Here is a 23,948-nt window from a genome sequence, read left to right on the forward strand (position 1 = left end):
ATTGGACTGAATGATCACTGAGGTGTCTTTCTGGCTCTAAATCTTTGATCACGTGATTCTACGCAAACTATAATGGTTCAGCCATGAAGAGTTGGTCCAAAGGAAATACTGAAATAAATGAATAAGACATCTTAATATGTAAACCAAATAGAGAAAAAAATATTATCGAAGTGGTATAAAAACATGACCCTCTACTCTCTGGGCACCAATTAGATTTCTAGTTTATAAAACAAAATATAAAGCAGGAGTGCCTAAAGTCATCATTTCCCAAGAGCCCTATAAATACTTACAGGTTGCATTTGTTTAGTCTGTAAAACTTGTGTCTAGCAACACACAGCCTCCATACGTATTTTGCAGTTTCCATGTCTTCCTAGCAAATAAAATGTAAATAAATTAAGATGAACGTGTTAAGTTTTCATATATAAAACACTACATATAACATATGGTTACCCAACATTCTATGAATGAGCCATTTCTAATGTATTGCTATGATTCTTCAGTGAAAACTTAATCATGTAAAATAGGGATGCAAACCGGCAAAAGTACACACTGTTGATAACCTAAGAGACTTCTTATTAGGTAGAAGGTATCTACTTAGCAACTCAAAATTTTTCTTAATTGGAGGTACCACTTTAGACCTTTGCCAAATAATCACCCCTGCAAAAAAAGAAAAAAAGTTTTTCAACCTAGTACTTGAGTAAGAGGCCCCACGTAAATGCATTTTAAAGAAAGTGCCCAAGGCACCCATGTTTGCTCCTTCACTCCACTTTTGACTCACAGGATGTCTTTCTCCATTTTCTTTACTCCCCATTAGAAGGTAAACTCCTTGAGGGCAGAGATTGTCTTTCTTATTACTTGTATCTGTATTCCCAGCACTTAGTACAATGCCTGGCATTTATTAAGTATCTAATAAATACTTGATGACTTGACTTTATTCAAGAAAGAGCCTAACAACTATTTGAAAAATATTACTAATAAATCATTCAATTCCTTTTTTCTACTCTTCCCCTACAGTTTCACATCAAAATCAAAATATATTTATCAAGGTACGATTTTAAAGCCATGAAAACTCCAAATGTGTGGTTAAAAAATACTCTGCAGAGATCACTAATACTCACAGTTTGAAATTGGATGGTCTCCTCTTTATTTGCCAGTTCTAAGGCAAAGAAGGACTTATTGTGTGACATATTAGCAATGTCATGCCACCTAAAGAAAGAAAATAACATTGTAAATTCATAACTTTATGAAATCTTAAAGGGGAAATTCTGAATTTATTTATGATCTTTTTTCTTCATCAAACTTCTCATTTCACTGGTATAGGAAATTTTCAGTAAGAAAACTCTTTCTACCAATATTGACCAACACTTTCTCCTCCGTTTAAGAGTCTTTGAGAGTTGCCAGGGGCCACTGGGGGGATCAAGTCACTTGCTCAGGGTTATATACAGACAATATTTGTCAAAGGTGGGACTTGAACCAAGTCTTTCTTGTCCCAAGTACAGCTCTCTATCCACTACACCAACCTGCCTCAAGAGTAAAGATTTGATTCATGTTTATTCAGCCAATTTATGTTGAACACTTTATGCACAGGAATCATGATACAAATGTTACAGCATCAAATGCTAAGACCTGTGGAGTATACAAAGCTGAAGACAACACATAGTAAACCCTCAGGAAGCACTAAAGTCTTGGAGAGATAATACATGCCTATAAATTATTATAATGAGAGACCAAAAACTGACAAGTTTCATGAGGTAGGTACAAAGTTCTACATAAATTAATTAGTAATTCTCCAAGTAAAGAAATAACAAGGACATTGAAAGGAGAGCTAACTCCCAGCAAGTACAAAGAACAAGAAAGATTGTATCATGACCTGCAAAGTCTGAGTAATGTTTGTATTTCTGTCAGAGCCAAGAAACTGCTACCTATGTCCAAATTGTATGAAGTTTTTCCTACTAGAAAAGAAAGCAAAACGGCACAAGGAATGATTCTCCCCACACTCCAGGTTATCAGGTAGAATGACATGTTCCTTTAAAACTGTTGGAAGGGTTTCAGTGTCAACCGAAGAATAAGATTTGAAAAGGCAGAGAAGAGCCTGTGTCAGGAGATTAAAAAGTCAAAGAACATCACAGAAAAGAGAAAAGAAGGAAGAATAACCAATAACTACTTGGAGCCAAGAAACAAATGTGAGGATCTTCCCAGAGAGAAAGTAGCTGGACACTCAAAGAAATTCAGCTTTAAAGCATCCCCAAGGTTCCACCTCATGTCCACTAGATTGATAAAGTTGACAAAAAATGAAAATGACAAATGTTGGATGGGCTGCTGAAAAACAGAAACATTAATGCATTTTTGGTAGAGCTGTAAATTGGTCAGCTATTCTAGAAAGTTATTTGGAGGTGTGTCCAAAATATTATTAGTAAATTACATATAACCTCTGACTCAGCAATACCACTACTGGAGCCATATGCCAGAGAAATCAAAGAAAGAGGAAATGGACTTTTATATATAAAAATGTTTGTAGCAATTATTTTTGTAATAGCAAAGAACTGGAACCTAAGGCAATGCTCATCAATTGGGGGATGGCAAAACAAATCATGGTATATGAATGTAATGAAATACGACTGAGCCATGAGAAATGATGAAAAAGATGATTTCAGGAAAATTTGGGAAAACGTGTATGAAATGATGCAGGGTGAAACAAAGCAAAGTTTATACAATAAAAGCAACATCATAAAACAATCAACCTTGAAAGCCATAAGAACTGATCAACACAATGAGCTACCATGATTGCAGATACTAATTACGAAGGATGCTCCTCACCTTCTGCCAGAGATGCAGAATATATACACACACGTACTTACGTGACAATGTGGTATTTATTTTCTTTTTTATGGCATGTGGGAAGGAAAGAAAAATCTATTTTTCTTCATTAAAAAAGTAAACTTTAATTTAAAAAATTTAAGTAGCTGCTTATGTGCTATATAATAATCATATAGACCCATAAGTGCTATCAAATATTTATCCAGTAAGCATCAGAATAAGAGAATAGCACTGGCAAATGACTCTCTACTGACTGTTACTAAGGGCAGTTATTTGTAGAGGCAATAACCATAGAGAGGTCTATATATACATCATATATACATATATACATATATATGTATATATGTGTGTATATGTGTGTGTGTGTGTGTGTGTGTGTGTGTGTGTGTGACAAATCTCCCAAGACTTGTCAAACCAGATGACTACTATTTTGGTGAAACAAGTGGGCACAAATGATACTGCCTAAGGAAACTCCTGGAAGGCGCTGCCAACAATTACAAAGTCTTGGGCAAAAAAAAAAACAAAGACCTTAGAGGCACAGGTGGTGTTTTCACTGTTACTACCTGCTGAAAGCAAGGGCTTCAGAAAAGAAAGGTAGATGTAGAAAATTAACAATTACTTAAGATAATGGTGCCTGACAAGCAGGACAGTTTTGAAACTACTACTGTGTGTGTGTGTGCGCGCGCGCGTGTGTGTGTGTACACATACACATATGTGCATATATGTATATGTGGGTATATATACATACATATATACATATATATATACATAAACTGCATGTAATAGTGTCAATATGCTTTCATAAGTGCTTACTGTAAGGCATTATACTAACACTGGGGATTCAAAAAAGGTAACCACAGTCTCTGCTCTCAAGGAACATACATTTTAATGGAGGATACAACACATAAATACTGAGGTATATACAAAATATACACAGATTATGAGAAAGTAATTTGAAAGAACAAGGCATTTGCAGCTTGCGGGGGGGGGGCAAGCAGGAAAGTTGGGTTTTTTAAACTACTGCTTTCTACTCTTCCCCACTAAAAAAAAAAGACTGAATCTGAGAAAAATATTTGGATTAATGGCTAGATCACAACTTAAAATACAGAAATGGCAAGCATCTGGCCAGAGATGGAGTACAACTAGCAACTGATAGTAAAAATATTTTTTCACAGTCATGGCCAGAGGGAGAATTATTATTTGAACAACTGATAGAAGATATTAAAAAACATAAAATACTTTATTTACATGAAATGAAATGTTTCTGTGTGAATAAAATTCATGCTACTAGGAGAGAAGAGAAGCTATCTATTGGCAGGGGGGAGTTAGTTTTTGTATCAAAGATCCCTGATAGGGGCCTGTTATTCAAGATACCTAGGCAAATAATACAAATATATTACATCAAGAGTCAATCTCCAGTGAATAAGTGGTAAAAGAATATGGACAAATAGTACTCAAAGAAGAATTATGTACCACAGACAAATAAAAGATTGTTCCAAATCACTAAGAGAAATTCAAATCAAAACAACTAAATCTTGTTTTTACACCTAGCAAATTGGCTAAAATGACAAAAATACAAATGATCAAAGTTGGAGATTTTGAGGAAAGAGGAAAATTGATGTAGTATTAGTGGAACTGTAGAATCGTCTAGTCTTTCTCGAATATAATTTGGAATTATGCTAAAAAAAAGTGACTAGACAATGTTGGAGAAGTCATGGAAAGGTACACTAATGCATTATCGGTAAAGTTGTGAATTAGGATGATTATTCTAGAAATTAACTTAGAGTTAGGTAATAAAGTGACTAAAGTATTCATACCCTCTGACCCAGAGATTTCACTAACAGGCACGTACTACCATGAGGGCCACTGACAAAAAGAAAGTCTCCATATACACCAAATATCCATGGTAGCACTTTGGTGGTAGAAAAGACAAAATAAAGTAGATTCCCATTGACTGGTAGGCTAGACAAATCACAGTACCAGATGTCATGAGAAATTACTATGCTACTAAAAAAGACGAACATAATGAATACCGAGAAGCATGGAAAGGCATGAACTGATACAAACTGAGGTAAACAGAGCCAAGAAAATGATATACATGATGATAACAACAATGGAAAAGGAAAGAACAATCATCATAAAACAATCAAAATAAAGAAGACTGCAATATTCCAAAGAATAAACTTGGCTCCAAATGAGAGAGATGAGAAAACACCCCCTCTCCATGGGTATGCAACATCATCACAGGATTTGGTGGGGTGGGGTGGTTTTTTTCTAACCTTTTTCCCCTCTTTATCTTTTTTAAAAAATGTCTTTGTTATAAAACACAACTCTCTGAGAAAGGGGAAGGGGGAGGTATACGGGGAAAATCTAGGGGATGTGAAAACAGAAATTATTAAGGAATTTTTTTTAAAAAGCAACCAAAAAAATAACTAAAATATCCATACCCTTTGACCCAGAGGTCTAACCACTATCCCTGGAGATGTCAAAGACAGAAATAAGAGTCCCATATACACTGAAATATTCATAGCAGGACTTTTTATGGTATCAAAGAACTGAAAATGAAGGAGATGCTCACTAACTGGGGATGACCAAATGCACTGTGGTACAGAACTGCAAAGAAATATCATTATGCCATCAGAATAATAAAGTAAGCAGAATCAAGAAAACCATATAAACAATGACAATAAAAAAAGTTGATCACTACATAATTATAATAGTCAAGCTTGGTCCCAAACAAGAATTGGTAAAATACCTCCCTTGCTTCATTGCAAAGGTAAAAGTCTATCAGTGAGGAATATTGTATATACTGTTTGATATAACGAGTGGGTGAGTTTGACTGAAATTCCTTGTTTTTACATCTTTTCATTTAAAAAAATAGCTTACTGGATAGAGGAACAGAGAGGTATTTCAAGAATGAATGGGTTGTAAAAACAAAAAACTAATAAAATTCTTAAAAATGTGTTTGACAGGAGTCAAGTATTCCCCACATATATCCACCAAACTAAATGTTAGAAAATAACTATAACAAAGCAAAGAGAAAAACAGACAAAACACTCATAAGCTCACAGGAGAAAATTTAAGAGCCATAATTTCAGATGTCTAGACAAATATGCACAAAGTACATATGACAAGCAAGATGAAATCCTAAGTTCAGGAGGCAAGTCTGTCCTCCCAGGTTTCACTGTAACTTCACTATTGGATGAAACCAGGACTAGGAGATGACTATTCTGGGGAAAAAAATCAGATAAGTAAAAGAGAGTTTGTAGTTGCACTGTATATTAAGAAGATACAGTCTTATGGAATAGAGAAGCATTGTGGAAAACATTTGGGTAAAGAATAATAGAGATAGAAATAGTATAATACAGACCATTTAGACAGAAAGAAATAGAAGAGGAAATAGGCATAGAGAACATTTGGGGAAAAGTGAAAGAATTCACAGATAGCCTCCAAGGGGGAAAAGAAAACAAAGCTGCAACCTCCAAGCCAGAGTGGTTAGACCGAACAATTCGTTTCAGCAACAATAATTCTGGAAGTGATCAGGAAAAAGACCTTCAAAAACAAAGTAAAGAAGATTTGAATAATGCAAGACTATTCTGAACTATCTGAAAATGTAGGAGGGAATGGAATGATGTCTTCCAAAGAGCAGTGGAACTCAGGATGCAACCCATACTCACCTACCCTGCAAATCCAAGCTTAACTATATATGAAAAAGGATAGACATTAGATGTTCTCTAAGTTTTCCTTTCACTTTACTGAGGGAGAAACTGAGGTCCAGAGAAGAGAAATAATTTGCCCCAAGTCTCACAGTGGAGCCATGATATTTGAATTCAGGTCCTTTGACTGCAAATTGTTGTTTTTTTTTTATTTTTTTATTTCCACCATACCACTATTCAATTAAATATTTATTTAGTATCTGTTATGAAAAAAAAGTCTTGTGCCACACATGAGAAAACAAACAACAGGGCCTGCCATAAGAGAGTTTATAATCTAGTAGAGGAAAAGGGACATATACCCAAATAACTAGGATCTAGGATAAAATGTGATTAAAAGGACAGGAGATAACAGCACTATTACTAACCTATTCTCCTTCCCCACCAACCACCCCAATTAAAAAGAGGGGGAAAAAATCCTTAAAACTAATATGCATAGAGGAATGGGGGGCGGAGCCAAGATGGCGGCTGGTAACCACGGACTAGAGTGAGCTCCGTATCCGAGTCCCTCCAAAAACCTATAAAAATGGCTCTGAACCAATTCTAGAACAGCAGAACCCACAGAACAGCAGAGGGAAGCAGGGCTCCAGCCCAGGACAGCCCGGATGGTCTCTGGGTGAGCTCTATTCCACACGGAGCTGGGAGCTGGGAGCTGGGAGCTGGGAGCTGGGAACGGAGTGGAGCAGAGCCCAGCCTGAGCGGCGTGGACGATCCAGACCAGAAGCCGGGCGGAGGGGGCCCTAGCGCCCTGAATATGTGAGCTGCGGCAGTTACCAAACCCCTCGACCCACAAACACCAAAGACTGCGGAGAAGGTTAGTGGGAAAAGCTGCGGGAGTGGAAGGAGTTCGCGGTTCGGCTTCCAGCCCCTGGGGCAGCGGAGGTGGGGCAGCTACAGCTGTTGTTACTTCCGGCTCCAGGCCCACCTGGTGGGAGGAATTAAGTGGCAGATCACAGCAGGGGGGCACAGCCTGCCGAAGATCTGAGCCCAGTCTGGACTGGGGGTCCTTGGGGAAGGAGGAGTGCGGCTCTGACAGAGCTGGCACCTCCCCCCCAAACGTAGAACATAGAACTCTGTAATCTACAAGCAGTCATACCCCACTGAAAAACTCAAGGGTCAAGTTAGTTGGTTGGGAATATGGCCAGGCAGCGAAAACACGCCCAGATTCAGTCTCAGACTTTGGATTCTTTCTTTGGTGACAAAGAAGACCAAAACATACAGCCTAAAGAAGACAACAAAGTCATAGAGCCTACAACCAAAGCCTCCAAGAAAAACATGAACTGGCCCCAGACCATAGAAGAACTCAAAAAGGATTTGGAAAAGCAAGTTAGAGAAGTAGAGGAAAAATTGGGAAGAGAAATAAGAAGGATGCGAGAAAACCATGAAAAACAAGTCAATGACTTGCTAAAGGAGACCCAAAAAAATACTGAAAAATACACTGAAGAAAACAACACCTTAAAAAATAGACTAACTCAAATGGCAAAAGAGCTCCAAAAAGCCAATGAGGAGAAGAATTCCTTGAAAGGCAGAATTAGCCAAATGGAAAAGGAGGTCCAAAAGAACACTGAAGAAAATACTACTTTAAAAATTAGATTGGAGCAAGTGGAAGCTAGTGACTTTATGAGAAATCAGGATATTATAAAACAGAACCAGAGGAATGAAAAAATGGAAGACAATGTGAAATATCTCCTTGGAAAAACCACTGACCTGGAAAATAGATCCAGGAGAGATAATTTAAAAATTATTGGACTACCTGAAAGCCATGATCAAAAAAAGAGCCTAGATACCATCTTTCAGGAAATTATCAAGGAGAACTGCCCTGATATTCTAGAGCCACAGGGCAAAATAGAAATTGAAAGAATCCATCGATCGCCTCCGCAAATAGATCCCAAAAAGAAATCTCCTAGGAATATTGTTGCCAAATTCCAGAGCTCCCAGATCAAGGAGAAAATACTGCAAGCAGCCAGAAAGAAACAATTTGAGTATTGTGGAAACCCAATCAGAATAACCCAAGATCTGGCAGCTTCTACATTAAGAGATCGAAGGGCTTGGAATGCGATATTCCGGAGGTCAATGGAGCTAGGATTAAAACCTAGAATCACCTACCCAGCAAAACTGAGTATCATGTTCCAAGGCAAAATATGGGCTTTCAATAAAATAGAGGACTTTCAAGCTTTCTCAGTGAAAAGACCAGAACTGAATAGAAAATTTGACTTTCAAACACAAGAATCAAGAGAAGCATGAAAAGGTAATCAAGAAACGGAAATTGCAAGGGACTTACTAAAGTTGAACTGTTTTGTTTACATTTCTACATGGAAAGATGATGAGTATGATTCATGAGACCTCAGTATTAGGGTAGTTGAAGGGAATATGCATATATATATATATGCATATATATATATGTTTATGTATATATATAAGTGAATGTGTATGTATGTATGTATCTACGTGTATATGTATGTATGTGTATGTATATATATATATGTATATATATATATATATGTAAAAGAGAGAGAGCAGACACAGGGTGAGTTGAGGATGAAGGGAAGATAGCTAAAAGAAATAAAATGAAATTAAGGGATGAGAGAGTAACATACTGAGAGAGGGAGATAGGGAGAGATAGAATGGGGTGGATTATCTCGCATAAAGGTGGCAAGAGGAAGCAGTTCTATGGGAGGAGGGGAGAGGGCAGGTGAGGGGGGAATGAGTGAACCTTGCTCTCATCAGATTTGGCCTGAGGGGGAATACCATACATACTCAGTTGGGTATCTTACCCCACAGGAAAGAAGAGGGAGGAAGATAAAAAAAAAAATAAAAGGCGGGGGGATGATGGAGTGGAGGGCAGATGGGGGTGGAGGTAATCAAAACAAACACTTTGGAAAGGGGACAGGGTCAAGGGAGAAAATTCAATAAAGCGGGATGGGTTGGGAAGGAGCAAAATGTAGTTAGCCTTTCACAACATGAGTATTGTGGAAGGGTTATACATAATAATACATGTGTGGCCTAGGTTGAATTGCTCAACTTCTTAGGGAGGGTGGGTGGGAAGGGAAGAGGGAAGGGAATTTGGAACTCAAAGTTTTAAAATCAGATGTTCAAAAACAAAAAAAGTAAAACTAATATGCATAGTGAAGCAAAACAGATCCACCCTGGCCATCTCCAAAAATAGGTGTCTTTCTACATCATGCCCTCTGTCAGAAGGTAGGTAACGTGTTTCATCATAGGTACTCTGCAGACATAATTATTCATGGCTTTGACTAGAGTCAAGCCTTTCAAAGTTATTTTTCTTTACAATGTTATTTTTGTAGAAAAGTTTTCTTTTGGTTCTGCTCACTTTACTCACAGAGTTCATACGTCCTAGGATATTCTGAAATTGTCTTTCATCATTTCTGATGGTTCAATAACATTCCATATGTAATACAAGGAAAATTAGGAACCCCTGAGAAACCCCTAGCTACTGACAAGCACCCCCACAAAGAATGGACTCAGATATCTTTGGCATTTAGCAAAACCCCTGGGACTCCATGACTCCACCAAGGAATGTCAATAGATATGACCATCCCACTGAAGGATAACCTGGCAGACCCTTTCTAGCAGATATCCCTGTGGCTCCGTGACTCCACCAAGGAATGTAAATGAGATTATCCCACTAGTACGATAACCTGACTGAATCTTTTGATCAGCCAGGATCTTTGTTCCTGTTTCCCCGCCCTGTACCCCCACATATCCTATATAAGCCAAGCTGTCACCTCAACACGTGGCCATTGATTTGTGGTGCAGTACCCCAATGGCCGCCGGCTAATAAATTCTCCACTTAAAACTTATACTCTGTGGTGTGTCTCGCTTGCTTCTGGTATAACACATAGAATTCACACAGCACATTTTGTTCAGCTATTCAACAACTGATGGGTACACCCACACCCCTTAGAGTCTAGTTCTTTGCTTTTCTTTTTTTCCCATTTAAGCTCCCCTCCAGGATCAGGAAGTTTGTTTTGCTTATGATTTCTTTCCCTGACTATTTGCTCCCCAGGATTATTCTCCCTCTTACCCTCTACTTCCTTATTCCCGCCTGTTTGCCTGGTGAGTTTGATGTATTTCTACATCAGTCTCTTTTGGGTGTGGGTACGCATATTAGCATGATGTGTGTTCAACCCTTCTTTATCTGATTCAAATAAATGTGTTTCATCTACTGCCTGCTCCCCCAACTTTTCCCTCCATGTTCCTATACTCTTCTTCTCATACAATCCAACTATAATAGGATTCACTCCTTTCTATACTAAAAATATTTTATACTCTCTTCTCTTTCTCTTCTTAAAATTCTCAACCCCAAGGCTGTTGCTTCTCCCCCTATAAGAATGTTAGCACTTCATCAATGTACAACCCCTTCCAACTGTTGAAATAAATTTGCCTTTCTAGGCTTCTCTTGATTCTTGTTTTTGTATATCATATTTCCTTCTGAACTCTGGTCTCTTCATCTTCTTCATCTGGAATGCCTAAAGGTCCTCTATCCCATTAAAAGTCATTTTTTATTTTTAGCTATTTACTTACTTATCCTTATGCTTGTCTTTACAGGATACTTTATTCTGCCTTTTAGAATAACGCATTCTGAGATATCTTTTCATTGATAGTAGAACCTACCAGGTCTTATTTGATCCTGATTGTAGTTTCTTTATAGCTGAACTCCTTTCTTCTCACAGTATTTTCATTTTGACCTGGAATCTCTAGATTTGGGCTATGACATTCCTTGGACTTTTGGAATTTCTTTCAGGAGGTGTTCAGTGGATTCTTTCTGTCTTCACTTTATCCTGCAGTTCTAATAAATCTGGGCAGTTTTTGCTTATAGATTCTTAAAACAGTGTCCAGGTTTTGTTTCATCATGGTTTTCAGGGAGACATACGATTCTAAAATTAATTCTATTTGACCTGTTTTCCAGGTCAATTGTTTTTGACAGCTGATCATTACATTTTTTTCAATCTTTTGATTTCATTCTAATAATGTTTATTGTCTTGTAGAATCAATGATTTCTGTTTGATCTTTTTTAATTTTCATGAAGTCTGTAACTTCAGGAAAGTCAATCACTCTCTGTCCCAAGTCATTTATTTTCCTTCCAATTCTTTCCTCCAGAGCTCTCATTTCGTCATTTTATCTATTGTTTCACTTCTTCTACTTGTTCATATAGTGTTTGTGGAAGATCAATGTTCCCTTTAAGTGTGTAGTTGTTGTAGAGTTATTCTCTTCTAGGTTGGATTTGGGGGTACATCTAGAACTATCATTATTCTTTATCATCTTTTATGTCTTCCTCAGTTTATTCACCTCTTCAGTCTTAGTTCCTTAATATGGGTTTTGTACCGGGGCCAAGCTCCATCTCCTTCAGCACTTTTGGGTGGGCTGTTTAGCCCTGGTTAGTCTCAACTAAAGTGACCTGAGTTTCTCTGCTAACCTCTACCTTGCAGTTAGGCCTCCCACTAAAACTTTGCTCTTCAAAGCACTGGGTCTTCAGGGCCTTCTATGGCACCTCAGGACAGAATTCTAGGAACCTAGGAGTCCTTAGGCCTGGAAGAGGGGAGGGTAGCAGCCAGAGCACTGCCACAACCTCACTAGTTGCTGCCCCACCTAGTCACTTCCAAGGTGCCAGGTCTAGGTTTCTGACAACCCCTGGGATTTCTCTGCCACTCTTGTTACGTAAGGATATAGAGTCAAGCAAGCTAATCACGTCTCTGGCTAGTTTCTGGTCATCTTGGGAAGCTACCATCTGGAACCGGCCTTTCTGATAGTCCCCTTTCCTACTGCCTGTAGGCTGGATTTTTGTGCAGTTCAGGGGTGCAAGAAATCACTTGCTGTAGTTTCTCCTTGGATTTCTTGATCATTTTTCAGTCTGGTGCAATGTTTAGGTTTTTTCTGGAGTACATATGTGGGAATTGAGCTGCCTGATTACACTGAGGCAGCCTTCTTAAATTCACTTGCCACCTTCATATTTTCACAAAGGTTATTTCCCATATTGAGATTGTACCTGACTAGTGTCTCAAAGGAATAGAAGGATTTCAACAAGTAGAGACATGAAAGGCTCCATTTAGTCACTGGGAATTCCCATGTATAAATGCAGAGGCAGAAGAAGGCAGAATGAAATAAGAGAATGATAAGGACAGAGCCTTAGGGGAATTCACTCTACAGAGGCTTGAGGAAGAAAAAGAGCCAATAAAAGAGAGAAGAAAAAGTCAAAGGGAGCAGTGAAAAGATACAGAAGAGATCAATGTCACAGAAAAAAAAGAATATTGGGAAATACAAGTGATATAAAATCAAAGATATCAATAAAATGTACTTTTTTTTAAAAAGGAGGACTGGTTGACAGTGCCATAAACTACAGAGGTCAAGATAACTGATAACTAAAACGTGTACATAAATGACCATATGATACAAAAAAGTAATACATTTATTGCCAAATTTTCCAGAAGTCTAAAGAGAACTGAAATGAAGCTAACCAGATTTGGTAGCAGAGAAATCACTAGTGAGTCTGGATAAAGCAGTTTCAGCAGAGAAGTAAGGACAAAAACTAGATTCAGAGGTTTGAGGAATGAGAAACCTCTGAGAAATACCAACAGCAAGTATACCCTCATTCGTGGAATTTTGTGATGAAGACAAAGGAGTGACTGATGGAGCAAGGTTCTAGAGAAGACAGAAAGAGATGAAACAGAGATCACAGGTTTACCAGGATTAGGCTTGAAATGATGAAAGGCGACTCTATTTTCTGAGAATGGAGGAAAGGACCATGGAACACATGAAGCAACAGAAAGGTTTTAGAAGTGCAGAAAGTGGGAGATGAGGATCACTTCACACAGCTTTTTTGTTTCCTCAGAAAAGTAGGAGATGAAATCAGTTGTTGAATTAATTAATTAAGCATATACTTATCAAGTACCTGCTATGAGTAAGGCACTGCACTAGTCTCTAGGGATAGAAAAACAAAATAGAAAATTGTGTCTGCTCTCAAAAAGCTTACATTCTATTGAAGGGACACAGCATGTAAACACATTTATACATTATTATTTGAGGCAGGAAGACAGCATGAACAACTATGGGGGACTGGGAAAGGTATCCTGGAAAGGGATGGAGGAGGGGAGGCCAGAGGAATGAAGAGAACCTTTAGAAGAATTGCTATGAGGAATATGATAGAGAATCAATAAGAAACGAATAAAAGGTTTGCAATACATGGAATCCCTGTGGAAATCAGAGAGCATAAATTATAGTAGATACAATCAGTCTGATGTTATGACTTCTTCCAACAGCCCTGGTGATTCCAGAAAAGATACAGAGAAGGGGATTAATGGGAGTTATCCAGGATTGGGGGTTAGCAGGGCCAGAACAGACAAAGGGTCAAAGGGCTGAAGGATTCCAGAGTGAAGAAGGTGGCATCACTGAAATAGCTGACCATCAAATCAAGAGCGTGAAGGAAGGGGTGTCCCTCCTCACCCCTCTTCTCTTCTATTCTGGAGCCAATAAGAGGAGGTCAAACATCACAGCAAGAGTTTAGAGTGCCATCAACTTATTAATACTAAACACTATTTCTTACACATTTATTTTAGAAGTATATATTCCACATAGTTCATCAAAAGAATAATTACAATCAGAAAGCATTTCATTTTAGAGAAAGCGCAATTCCCTCTTACCTTCATAAAGCCTTGCCACAGGAATTATAACTAGATGATGCAAAAATCACCGGAAATACACAAAACACAAATCCAAAAACTCTTTTAAAAATTTAAAGAAAAAGATTTAAGAATAATACCTAAATATAACAGGAGGCCTTCCATTTTTGTGTTTCACAAAGATGCCATCGAGACAAGCTCCAATACAGATGTCACTTCCCTGGCTATCCTGAAATAAGAAAGTAGAAATGATACCAGCATCAAAAAAAAAATATTCTCGATAAGCAAATACATCAGAAAAGTAGCCATTACCTTAATAACTTGCTAACTTAAAACAAGCTGTGGAAAGAGTTGTATATATTCATTTAATCACATATATATGTGTGTGTATATATATATATTACACATACATGTATATAAGTATAAATAGGTTTTTTTAAGTCTTAGAGGGCTAACTTTATTTTCTTGCTAAAAAGCACGTAGGAAAGTTGTAAAGTCGAAAGGTATAGCTACCCCAATTTTAGTGCTAATAACTCTCCTGCCACTAATATTTGCAAGTGGTATGTAAAATCAGTATAATTTAATAAAGCCTTTTAGTTGATTAAGTTTTCAGATGTACTCATTATTTATTTTTAAACACAAAGAACACAAATTCAGTATTTGACTGTAGAAAAAGTAGTAATGTTAGACTCAGAAGATCTAGGTTTGAGTCTCATCTGTCTGGTTCTTATGTTAACTAACCACCTCACCCTGGGCAAGTCACCAACCTACTCTATGCCTGAATCTCCTCATCTAGAAATAGAGAAAACAAGACATACTATCTACCTCACAGAGTTGTTAAGAAGAATTTTCTTTCCAAATCAGCGAAATACTACATAAATATGAACTATAATGGAATTTTCCTTCGATCATTCCTTAAAGTGACACAGAAAGCAAAAAATAAATTATTAGTTTCAGTGGATCCAGAATTAGCAATACAAAAACAAAACAGTACTTACTGTCAAGAAGGTTATCTTCTACTATGTGACTTCAACTAATCAGTCAACAAGCATTTATTAAGCACTTACTAAATGCGAGGCAAAATAGGCCCTGACCTCAAGGAACTTAGGTGTACATGTAACAGAACAAAAATAAGGCCTTTTCTGATGTAGTTTGGGCCTTCAAAATCACTAACCTAAGGAATGCCAACAAGGAAATCCTTTCTTCCAACGTGATTCAGCAAACTGCCCTAAGAGAGTTATCCAAGACTGTTTAAGACAATCTAAGGCTGACTGTCTTAGAGAGAGCTGCCAAGGCACTGAGAGTTTAAATGACAGGACCAGGATCTCAGAGCCAGTATAGGTCAGAGGCAGATTCTGAGCTAAGGTCTGCCTTATTCTAAGGTCAGCTCTCTGCCAGCTTTGTTACACTGCTTCTCTCACAATAACTAGAATACAAAATCAGGTGGCAATGAAGAGAGAAAACACTAAGTTTCAGGAAAGGGTAGGGATTACGGAAGGCTCCATAGAGGAGGTGGTACCTGAGGTTAGCCTTGAAGAAAGAAAAGGAGACAAGAATTCTGAGAGAGGGGGAAAGAGTGCAGTCCAGGCATGAGGGATGACTGTTCCTATGCAGAAGAGGGAGGTGGTTTGGTGGGTTCAGAGAATAACCGTGAGTGCACTTTGGCTAGACTGAGTTCACAAAGTGGAGTTACATGAAATAAGCCTGGAAAGGCAGCTTTGAGCCAGATTATCCAAACAAAGAAGATTACATTTTATCCCAAAGCCAATAGCAATTTTTGTGACACAGTAATGACCCTGCATACCTTAGCAGGATAGCTCTCTTCCCCATAACCATCCATCCTCTCTACCTCTTGCATATAGAGCATTTCAGCGTCAGGTGGGGTAAGCCCTCTACAACGAAAAGAGAAAATTTAAAAAGTTCAGTTCAGAAGATCACTCATTAAATTAAAGTCAGTACAAAGTAGCCAAGTCCCCCTTGAGTAACTCAAAAAATCAAGATACTTCTTGAGACCCTTCTATGTGCAAGTTACTTTTTCTAGGGGCTTTGAAGGAAAGAAAGAAATATGACAGAAGACGGTTGCCCTCAATGAGCTTGTGATCTAGTAGTGGGAAAAGAATTATGCACATGAAAATGTATCTAAAAATACTAGACAGTATATAATCAGTATTTTAGATTAATAAGTACTATAAGAGTGAATGAAAAGAGAGGAGAGAAAAATAAAGAGAGACAGAGCAAGCAGAGAGAGAGACAGAATGACAGAAAGAGGAATGGAGGAAGAAAGAGGGAGAGTGAGAAAAAGAAGAGGGCAGATGAGAGAAAGAGAAAGGGAAGGCAGAAGAAAGAGTGACGGAAAAGGAGTAAAAAAGACAGAAGGGGAAGGAGGGAGAGTCAGAGAAAGGTAGACTGAAAGAAACAGAGAGAGAGAGAGTCAGACGCAGAGAGAGTCAGAAAGAGAGATGAAGAGAGAGTCAAAAACAGAGGCAGAGACAGAAAGGCAAAGTCAAGCAGAGACAGTCCGACAGAAAGAGAGAGAGAGACCAAGAGAGACGAAGCAGAGACATAGCTAGAGAGGAAAACAACAATTCCAGCTTGTCTAGTCCTAGAGGAAGTTGGATTTGGGTTGGGCCTTAAAAGATGAGTAAGTTTTAAATGAACAGTGAAGGGATATCACCACCCTAGGTAGGAAAGGTATAAACTAAAGCAGGAAAGTATAAAATATGTCTGAAGAAGAAGTACAACAATTTGCTGGATCAGCGGGCATGAAACTGGAACAATGCACTGGGCCCACATTAAGTAAGAGACAGAAAGCGTGCTTAGAGTGTAGACTTCCTCCTGCAGTAAATGAAGAACTACTGAAGGTCCATGAGCAGGGAACTGATTTGGGGAAACCAGTTTTGACGGCATATAGGAGAGACTGGAGGAAGGAGAGAATAGCACTCCTTGCCTCCGCAATGTAAGACTGAGACCCCAGGTAACAAAGCAGTCCTGACGACCATTTCTCAAGTGGTGCCTATGACATTAGGCTAAAAGATGTCAAAGGTTTCTAAAAGTAAAGCGATAATGTGAACTTCTATATCACAGACACTGCTAAGCAGTAACGCGGACAAGGCACACAGTGGCTATTTGAAACAATGCACCACTACTTCATTGTTTAGAAAAGGCCCTGACTTTGGCTAGGTGAGAATATTTAAGGCAATGCGGTGTAATACAGAGCTGGACTTGGAATCAGGACAACCAGAGTTCAAGTTCCATCTCTGGCACATACTACCTAATTTCTCTTTGCTTCAATCTCCTCATCCGTAAAACAGATAATACAGGGCATCCCAAAAGTCTTAGTGCAGTTCTAGGCTTTAATAGCCTAAAAGTCTATTAAGAGTCACCTAGCTATTGAAACTTAAAACGGCATTAAAACGAAAACATCCATACTTTCTGAGCTGGAAACTCCATTATGGACTTCAACTATAAGGAAGCCATCGATAAGAAGGAAGTCCCCACATACTCCCAAATATTTATAGTACCACTTTTTTGTGATAGCTAAAAGTTGGAAACAAAGCAGATGCCCATCAATTAAGGAATGGCTAAATAAATTATGATACATGAATGTAACAGAATACTGTGCTGTAAGGAATGATGGGTGTGATGAATAGAGAAGCCTGGAAAGATTTATATGAACTGATATAGAGTGGAATAAGCAGAGCCAAAAAAATAAAAATAAATACACACACACACAAAATGACCACAATTTAAATGGAAAGAATGTAACAAAAATGTAACAACATTATGGAGATCAAACAGGACTCCAATGCAGAGATATGAGAAGACTCCTTCAACCTATTCCTCATAGGGGTGAGAGGACTACAAGCATTATACTTTACATTTGTTTTAGGACTTTTTCAATGCATAGATTCTTTTTTTCCTCTCTAAAAAAATACTATTTGACATATGGGCTGGTTCTCTGGGAGGGGGTAGGGGAGAGTTACAGAGGATACTATGGTGACATAATCAAGAGGAAATGATCAATACTTATTTTTTAAAAAACCTGTGTTAAGACTTTTGGGACACCCTGTACTACCTTTACTATCTACCACAAAGGACTATGGTGAGGTTCAAATGAGAAAATGCATATAGAGTGCTATGTAAATATCATATTGGAATCTTTTTTTTTCCTTATAACTCAATCACCTAGTGTGTAATGATTACTCCAATGACATCTGAAAATCATTTAGTGCAACTCCCTCCAAAAATGAAAGAATGAACACTATGAAGGTAATTGGGGTGGGGGAGGGGAATTCTCCATTTGTAGTTCTCTCAAAGACAGAGACAGATAAATTTATAACACACTAAAGATCTGACTCATGGATCAGAAAACTGCCTTTAAAGTTCTGAATTTACTTATGTCAATGCACTTGTAAAATCGTAAAAGTCCATAACCATTTAAAAATCATTGCATTCTACGTCACTCACCTGTATTTTTGATGTAACAAGGCCACTTTTTGCGTTGCTTCTTCCAATACTTTTTCATCCTGTAACCATCCCTGTACACAAAACAAAGTAGTGAGTATTTAAACAAGAGGGTTAAAATGGCTAAAGAATAAACATTAGCATCTGCAATCTTTACTGCAACCAAACAGTTGACAATAGGACTTTTCAAAAGGAGTTTGGAATAAGAATTATGACTTTTTAACTAAGAATAAAAAGAAACCTGCTAGCCCTTTTCATTTCATCATCACAATGCAAGGCATCGTCCCAGTTATTTAAGCATATTTACTACGGGATCCTTGTGTCCAGTACCGTAAGATCACACGCATTTAAGGAAACAGCTAACGGGGTGTTCAAAATCCATGCTGTATCTATCAAAACTGATCTTTTAAGTGTGTGACGTTATTTTTCTTCCAGGCATCCAAATCAAACTGCCTAAATAGGTCAGTATGTAAACCAAAGTAGAGTACCAGACTTCACTAGGGAAAGAATATGCAGATCATAAATACGTAGCATATCATTTCACATGCCACATAACACATTGTTTTTAGTGTTTAATCCTAATCAGTCCAATAGACATGTGAAGTCATGTCCCTTCAGTGGACCTTCATTGCCTCACCTATAAAATAAAGAGTTCAGGCTAAATAACCTCTAAGGCCTTTTCCAACTACAACAATCTATCTCTTTATTTCAAGGACTAAAATACGGGAACCATATTCGGGCCCTTTTATCTTATTAATCTTTAAGCCCTAACATAAAATGAAGTTCTTACCACAGGAAACAAGGCAAATCTTTGTAGAAAGTCCTGGGATTCATACTGATCAAAGTCACCAAAATCAGCTATAAAACAAGAGAAAAAAAGAGAGGTCAAGATTCACTTACTAACTTATTTTAATTTGTACAATTGAAAGAATGCTGGATTTGGAGTCAGAGGGTCTGGGTGTGAAGTATGTCTTTGTCACTCACCTGTGTGACTAAAGGCAAGTCACTTAACTTCTCTGGGAACTCAGTGTACTTATCTGTATAATGAACTAATTAGACTTGATATACTCAAGCTTCTAGCTCTAAATCAGCAGCAGCAGCAGTAAGAGTTATATAGTCCTTATTATGTTCCAGGCACTGTGTCAATTGCTTTACAAATACTATCTCATTTAATCCTCACGACCCTGAGAAATAGGTGCTCTTATTATCCCCTTATGATTTTCAAAAAAAGTTTAATGTACCATATAAAGATGATAAGCTGCAGAAGTCAGATGTCTCATAAAAAGAATAGTTTAATTTTTTTTTAAATTAATGGTAGCTCAATATTAAGTTTTTAAAAGATTAGCTTTAAGAGTAATTTTACCTGGGCTCCTTCATTCTGAAGATCACCAACTAAGCTTATAAAGCAACACAATTTAGAATCATTTTCAAAGTAATTGCAAGCCTGGCAACATGTGTAACATATATAATCATGTAGATAAGATGTTACTAAGCCTGCACATGTGCAAAGCAATTTTGTCAAGTACCCACCTGCTTTACAATTCCAAAAGAAAAAAAAAATCACTAGTTTAATAACAAACTGACATTCTTTGATCAAAGCCTCCTATTAGAAAATAACTAAGGTAAACACGGAAAGCACGTTCATGGAACGCCAACGAGTTCCACTTAATGGCGTCTGGCAGCTTGTAACTGTGGACTCAGACTGGAGGCTTGAAACATAAAGAAGTGTAATTCATGGTATCTGAGATATATAAAAAGTATCATCCACTGAGTTCCTAGTTGGATTTCCCTGCCATGAATTCATCTGGAAAGTTATTAGTACTCAACACCTCTATTCTCAAAACTACTTATTATTAGTAATAATAAAAACATATTTATATAGTGCTTCAAGTTTTGCAAATCACTTAACAAATATGATGTCACTTCATTCTCACAACAGCCCTATGAGGGAGGCACTATTATTACTTCCACTTCACAAGTGAACAACCTGGGGCAGAAACTAGAAGAAACGGGAGTTAAGTAACTTCCACAGGATCACACAGCTTCGAAGAGTCTGCGCCTGGATTTGAACTGAGTACTGCCCACACCTGGCCCGGCTCTCAATCCACTTCATCGCCTAGCTGCCTCATTTGTTCCAGCTAACCTCTTTCACTTTCCTTAGCGCCTCCAGTATTTATCAGTAAACGATAACCATTGAATATTCATAATCCCTGCATCTGAAGTAGTCATTTTCAAAAGGAGGTTCCTGAGATCTAGGAACAAAGCTTTGTTAACATTCAGCTATTGATACTCCACCATAAACAGAAAGAATAAGTCAGCTGGGTCAATGGTTCTTCCCAGTGGATTGTTAGTGATAACACATCTTCAAAATACCTCTACTAATGTACTTTTCTGACTTACCTTGTACAGCTAAGCCCGCAAGCTGAATTGCCTGTTCTAATGTGCAAGGAATATTTCCTTCCAATATATCTTTCTTCAGTTGCAGATAATACTGATACCTATTTTAAAAGAAGGAAAAAAGAAAACCTCTCATTATTTCAACTGCGGGCTGAACTCATAAATTTCATGTATTCAAGTAAGGGGTTTTCTCAATATGAACCACATGTTTGAAATGATTGTTCTTTGAAAGGTAAAATGTGTGTATATAAAGAAAAATTACACAAAATTGAAATATTTTATTCCGATGTTTTATTCCTTTTTATCATGACTACGCCCTTATTTGTTGTGTTCTTCTTTATGATAGTCAACAATACGTTATCTGTGTTAGAAAGGCAACACTTTAAAATGCTTCCTGAGTTCAAATCTGGCCTCAGGCACTGACTAGCTACGATGTGATCCTGGACAAGTCACTTCACCCTGTTTCTCAACTGTAAAATGAGCTGGAGAAGGAAATGGAAAACCGCTTCAGTATCCTGGCCAAGAAAACCCTAAAGTGGGTCACAAAGAGTCTGATACAACTGAAAAATGACTGAACGACGACAAAAATATAAATTTTATTTTGGTGTCTACTGAAGAATACAGAGTATTGAAGAATAGGAGGAAAAACATGAAAAAGGGCATTTAAGCTGAAAACCAATGTAAAAAAACCAAAGAAATAAAAAAAGTCTCTAACTTCCATCATTTAACAATTACGGATCCTCCAGCTATTAATACTCTGCTCAAACTGTCCTGTATGTTACTGATGGAAACTGAGGCTCAAAGAGATTAGATGACTCGGGGACACAACGTAAGTGCTGGAAGAGTGACTCCGAGGCCAGGACTCTAGCCCCCCGCCACACTGCCTCTCTTCTGTTTCTGTGCATATATATATATATATGTGGGTGTGTGTCATTGTGAGCGTTCACACGACGGGCGCTTCAAGGTGTGCGAAGGTTTCACAAATATCATCTCCTCCGATCCTCTCAACAACCTTTCCAGGCAGATGCTATTACCATCCCCATTTTACAGATGAGGAAACTGAGGCAATGAGTGACTTGCCCAAGGTCACACAGCTAGTACATTTCTATGGCTGGAATTGAATACGGGTCTTCCTGACTCCAAGTCCAGCACTTTATCCACTGTGCCAAATATACGTGTTTAGGAATACACATGTGAACATATGTCTATATATGCGTATCTACATAGATACTTGTATTTACATATTGTATAAAAACAACCTCATTATACACCCCTCCCCCAGTAGAAGTAAATTCCTTGAGAGCAAGGCCAGTTTTGTTTCTGTCTTTGTGACCCCAGCAACTAGTACCCTCTATCCTGCACCCTAGGCTGGAAGACAGGAAGGAAGGAAGGAAGGGGTAATCAGGGGTAGTTTCATCGTCATAGAGCACTCTCAGTGAGGAAAACCTCCTCAACCATGCATCTTAAACCTGTTCATCACAGGAGTGCTGCATGCAGTATGTTTGGACACCTCCACCCTAGTTCATTTTTATATCTATAACCCCAGGCCTTGTACACCTACATACAGTAGATATTTAATATATACTAGGTGAATGGGAACTACCAAAAATAAGAGAAAAGAAAATAAACCAAAGACACCAATGCACAAGGAAAGAATAATAAGTAAAGCCCATGTATGTTTCAAATGGATTCAAATACCATGGGAGAAAGGGAAATGTATAGCAGACAGGGATAACACCTACCTAGTGGAAAAGGTAATTAGCTACCTTGGAGGCAGCTAAATCTCATAGTGGACCTAGACTCAAGAAAGGCCAAGTTCGGGGCAGTTAGGTGGCGCAGTGAGTAGAGCACTGGCCCTGGAGTCAGGAGGACCTGAGTTCAAATCCAACCTCAGGCACTTGACACATGTACTAGCTGTGTGACCTTGGGCAAGTCACTTAACCCCAACTGCCCTGCCAAAAAGGAAAAAAAAAAAGAAAGAAAGGCCAAGTTCCCATCTTGCCTGAGACACTTCCTTGCAGAGTAACCTATGGTCCCGAGCAAGTCACTTAACGCTATTTACCTCAGTGTCCTCATCTGTAAAGCGAGCTGGAGAAGGAAATGGCAAACTACTCCAGGATCTTTACCAAGAAAAGCCCAAATGGGGGTCACAAAAAGTCAGACACAACTGAAATAAGTGAACAACAAACCCTGGGCAAGATACTTAACCTCCCTGGGCTTCAGTTACTTATCTGTAAAAGGAAGACAATAACATCGATCTCACAGTATTGTCGTGAAGAGCAAATGAAATACTATACATGAAGCATCTGCAAACTTCTTAAAGCGCTATATAAATGTTAAATAGTATTATTACTGAGAAATTTCAAAACTGCACATGTTTAACCTATATCAACTTGCATGCCTTCTCAATGAGATGGGAGGACAAGAAGAGGAGAAAAGAATTTGCAACTCAAAATTTTAAAAATACTAATGTTATGACTAATGTAGAAATGTGCCTAATATCATTGTATATGTACAGCCTGTATCAGATAGCTTCCCATCTTGGGGAGAAAAGAGGGGAGGGGAGAGAGAAAAAATTTGGAATTCAAAATCTTCAATAGCTTCTGTAGAAAATCTGCAACTCTTCTAGAATGTAGCCCCACAGGAACTAGGAACTAGTACATAATGTCGGGAATCCTCAGGGAAATTCTACAATACTTGTTCACAGATTAGGTCAGGGCTCTTTATGACCTAGTCCTCTCTTCCCTTGCACTATTCAGGAACCTGCCTCGTCTTTATCTCCATCTTCCTTACACATGATACTGGAAAGTTGTCACAAAATTTTTTTCCAGTGTGCTCAGACTGAAACTTCCTTATAGATCCTTTTCATATGCCATTAACTAATCCCCTGGTGTATGATTAATGAACCAGCCTTATATGG

The 23,948-nt window shown here is 38.1% G+C and overlaps 1 protein-coding gene across 1 annotated transcript in view; it reads right to left on the bottom strand.

Annotated features, from left to right (window-relative positions):
• PTPN21 (protein tyrosine phosphatase non-receptor type 21) overlaps nucleotides 1-23,948 on the bottom strand; it is a 129,508-nt gene that overhangs the window by 60,331 nt on the left and 45,229 nt on the right. Inside the window, exons 4-10 of the mRNA XM_036734453.1 lie at nucleotides 21,032-21,129; nucleotides 19,422-19,489; nucleotides 18,635-18,705; nucleotides 15,972-16,059; nucleotides 14,308-14,396; nucleotides 1,119-1,206; nucleotides 291-370 (exon numbers count right to left, since the gene is read on the bottom strand). Coding sequence (XP_036590348.1) covers nucleotides 291-370; nucleotides 1,119-1,206; nucleotides 14,308-14,396; nucleotides 15,972-16,059; nucleotides 18,635-18,705; nucleotides 19,422-19,489; nucleotides 21,032-21,129 — 582 coding nt within the window. The remainder of the gene's footprint in view (nucleotides 1-290; nucleotides 371-1,118; nucleotides 1,207-14,307; nucleotides 14,397-15,971; nucleotides 16,060-18,634; nucleotides 18,706-19,421; nucleotides 19,490-21,031; nucleotides 21,130-23,948) is intronic.

Source organism: Trichosurus vulpecula, chromosome 8 (genome assembly GCF_011100635.1).
Source record: "Trichosurus vulpecula isolate mTriVul1 chromosome 8, mTriVul1.pri, whole genome shotgun sequence".
Taxonomy (NCBI): Eukaryota; Metazoa; Chordata; class Mammalia; order Diprotodontia; family Phalangeridae; genus Trichosurus; species Trichosurus vulpecula.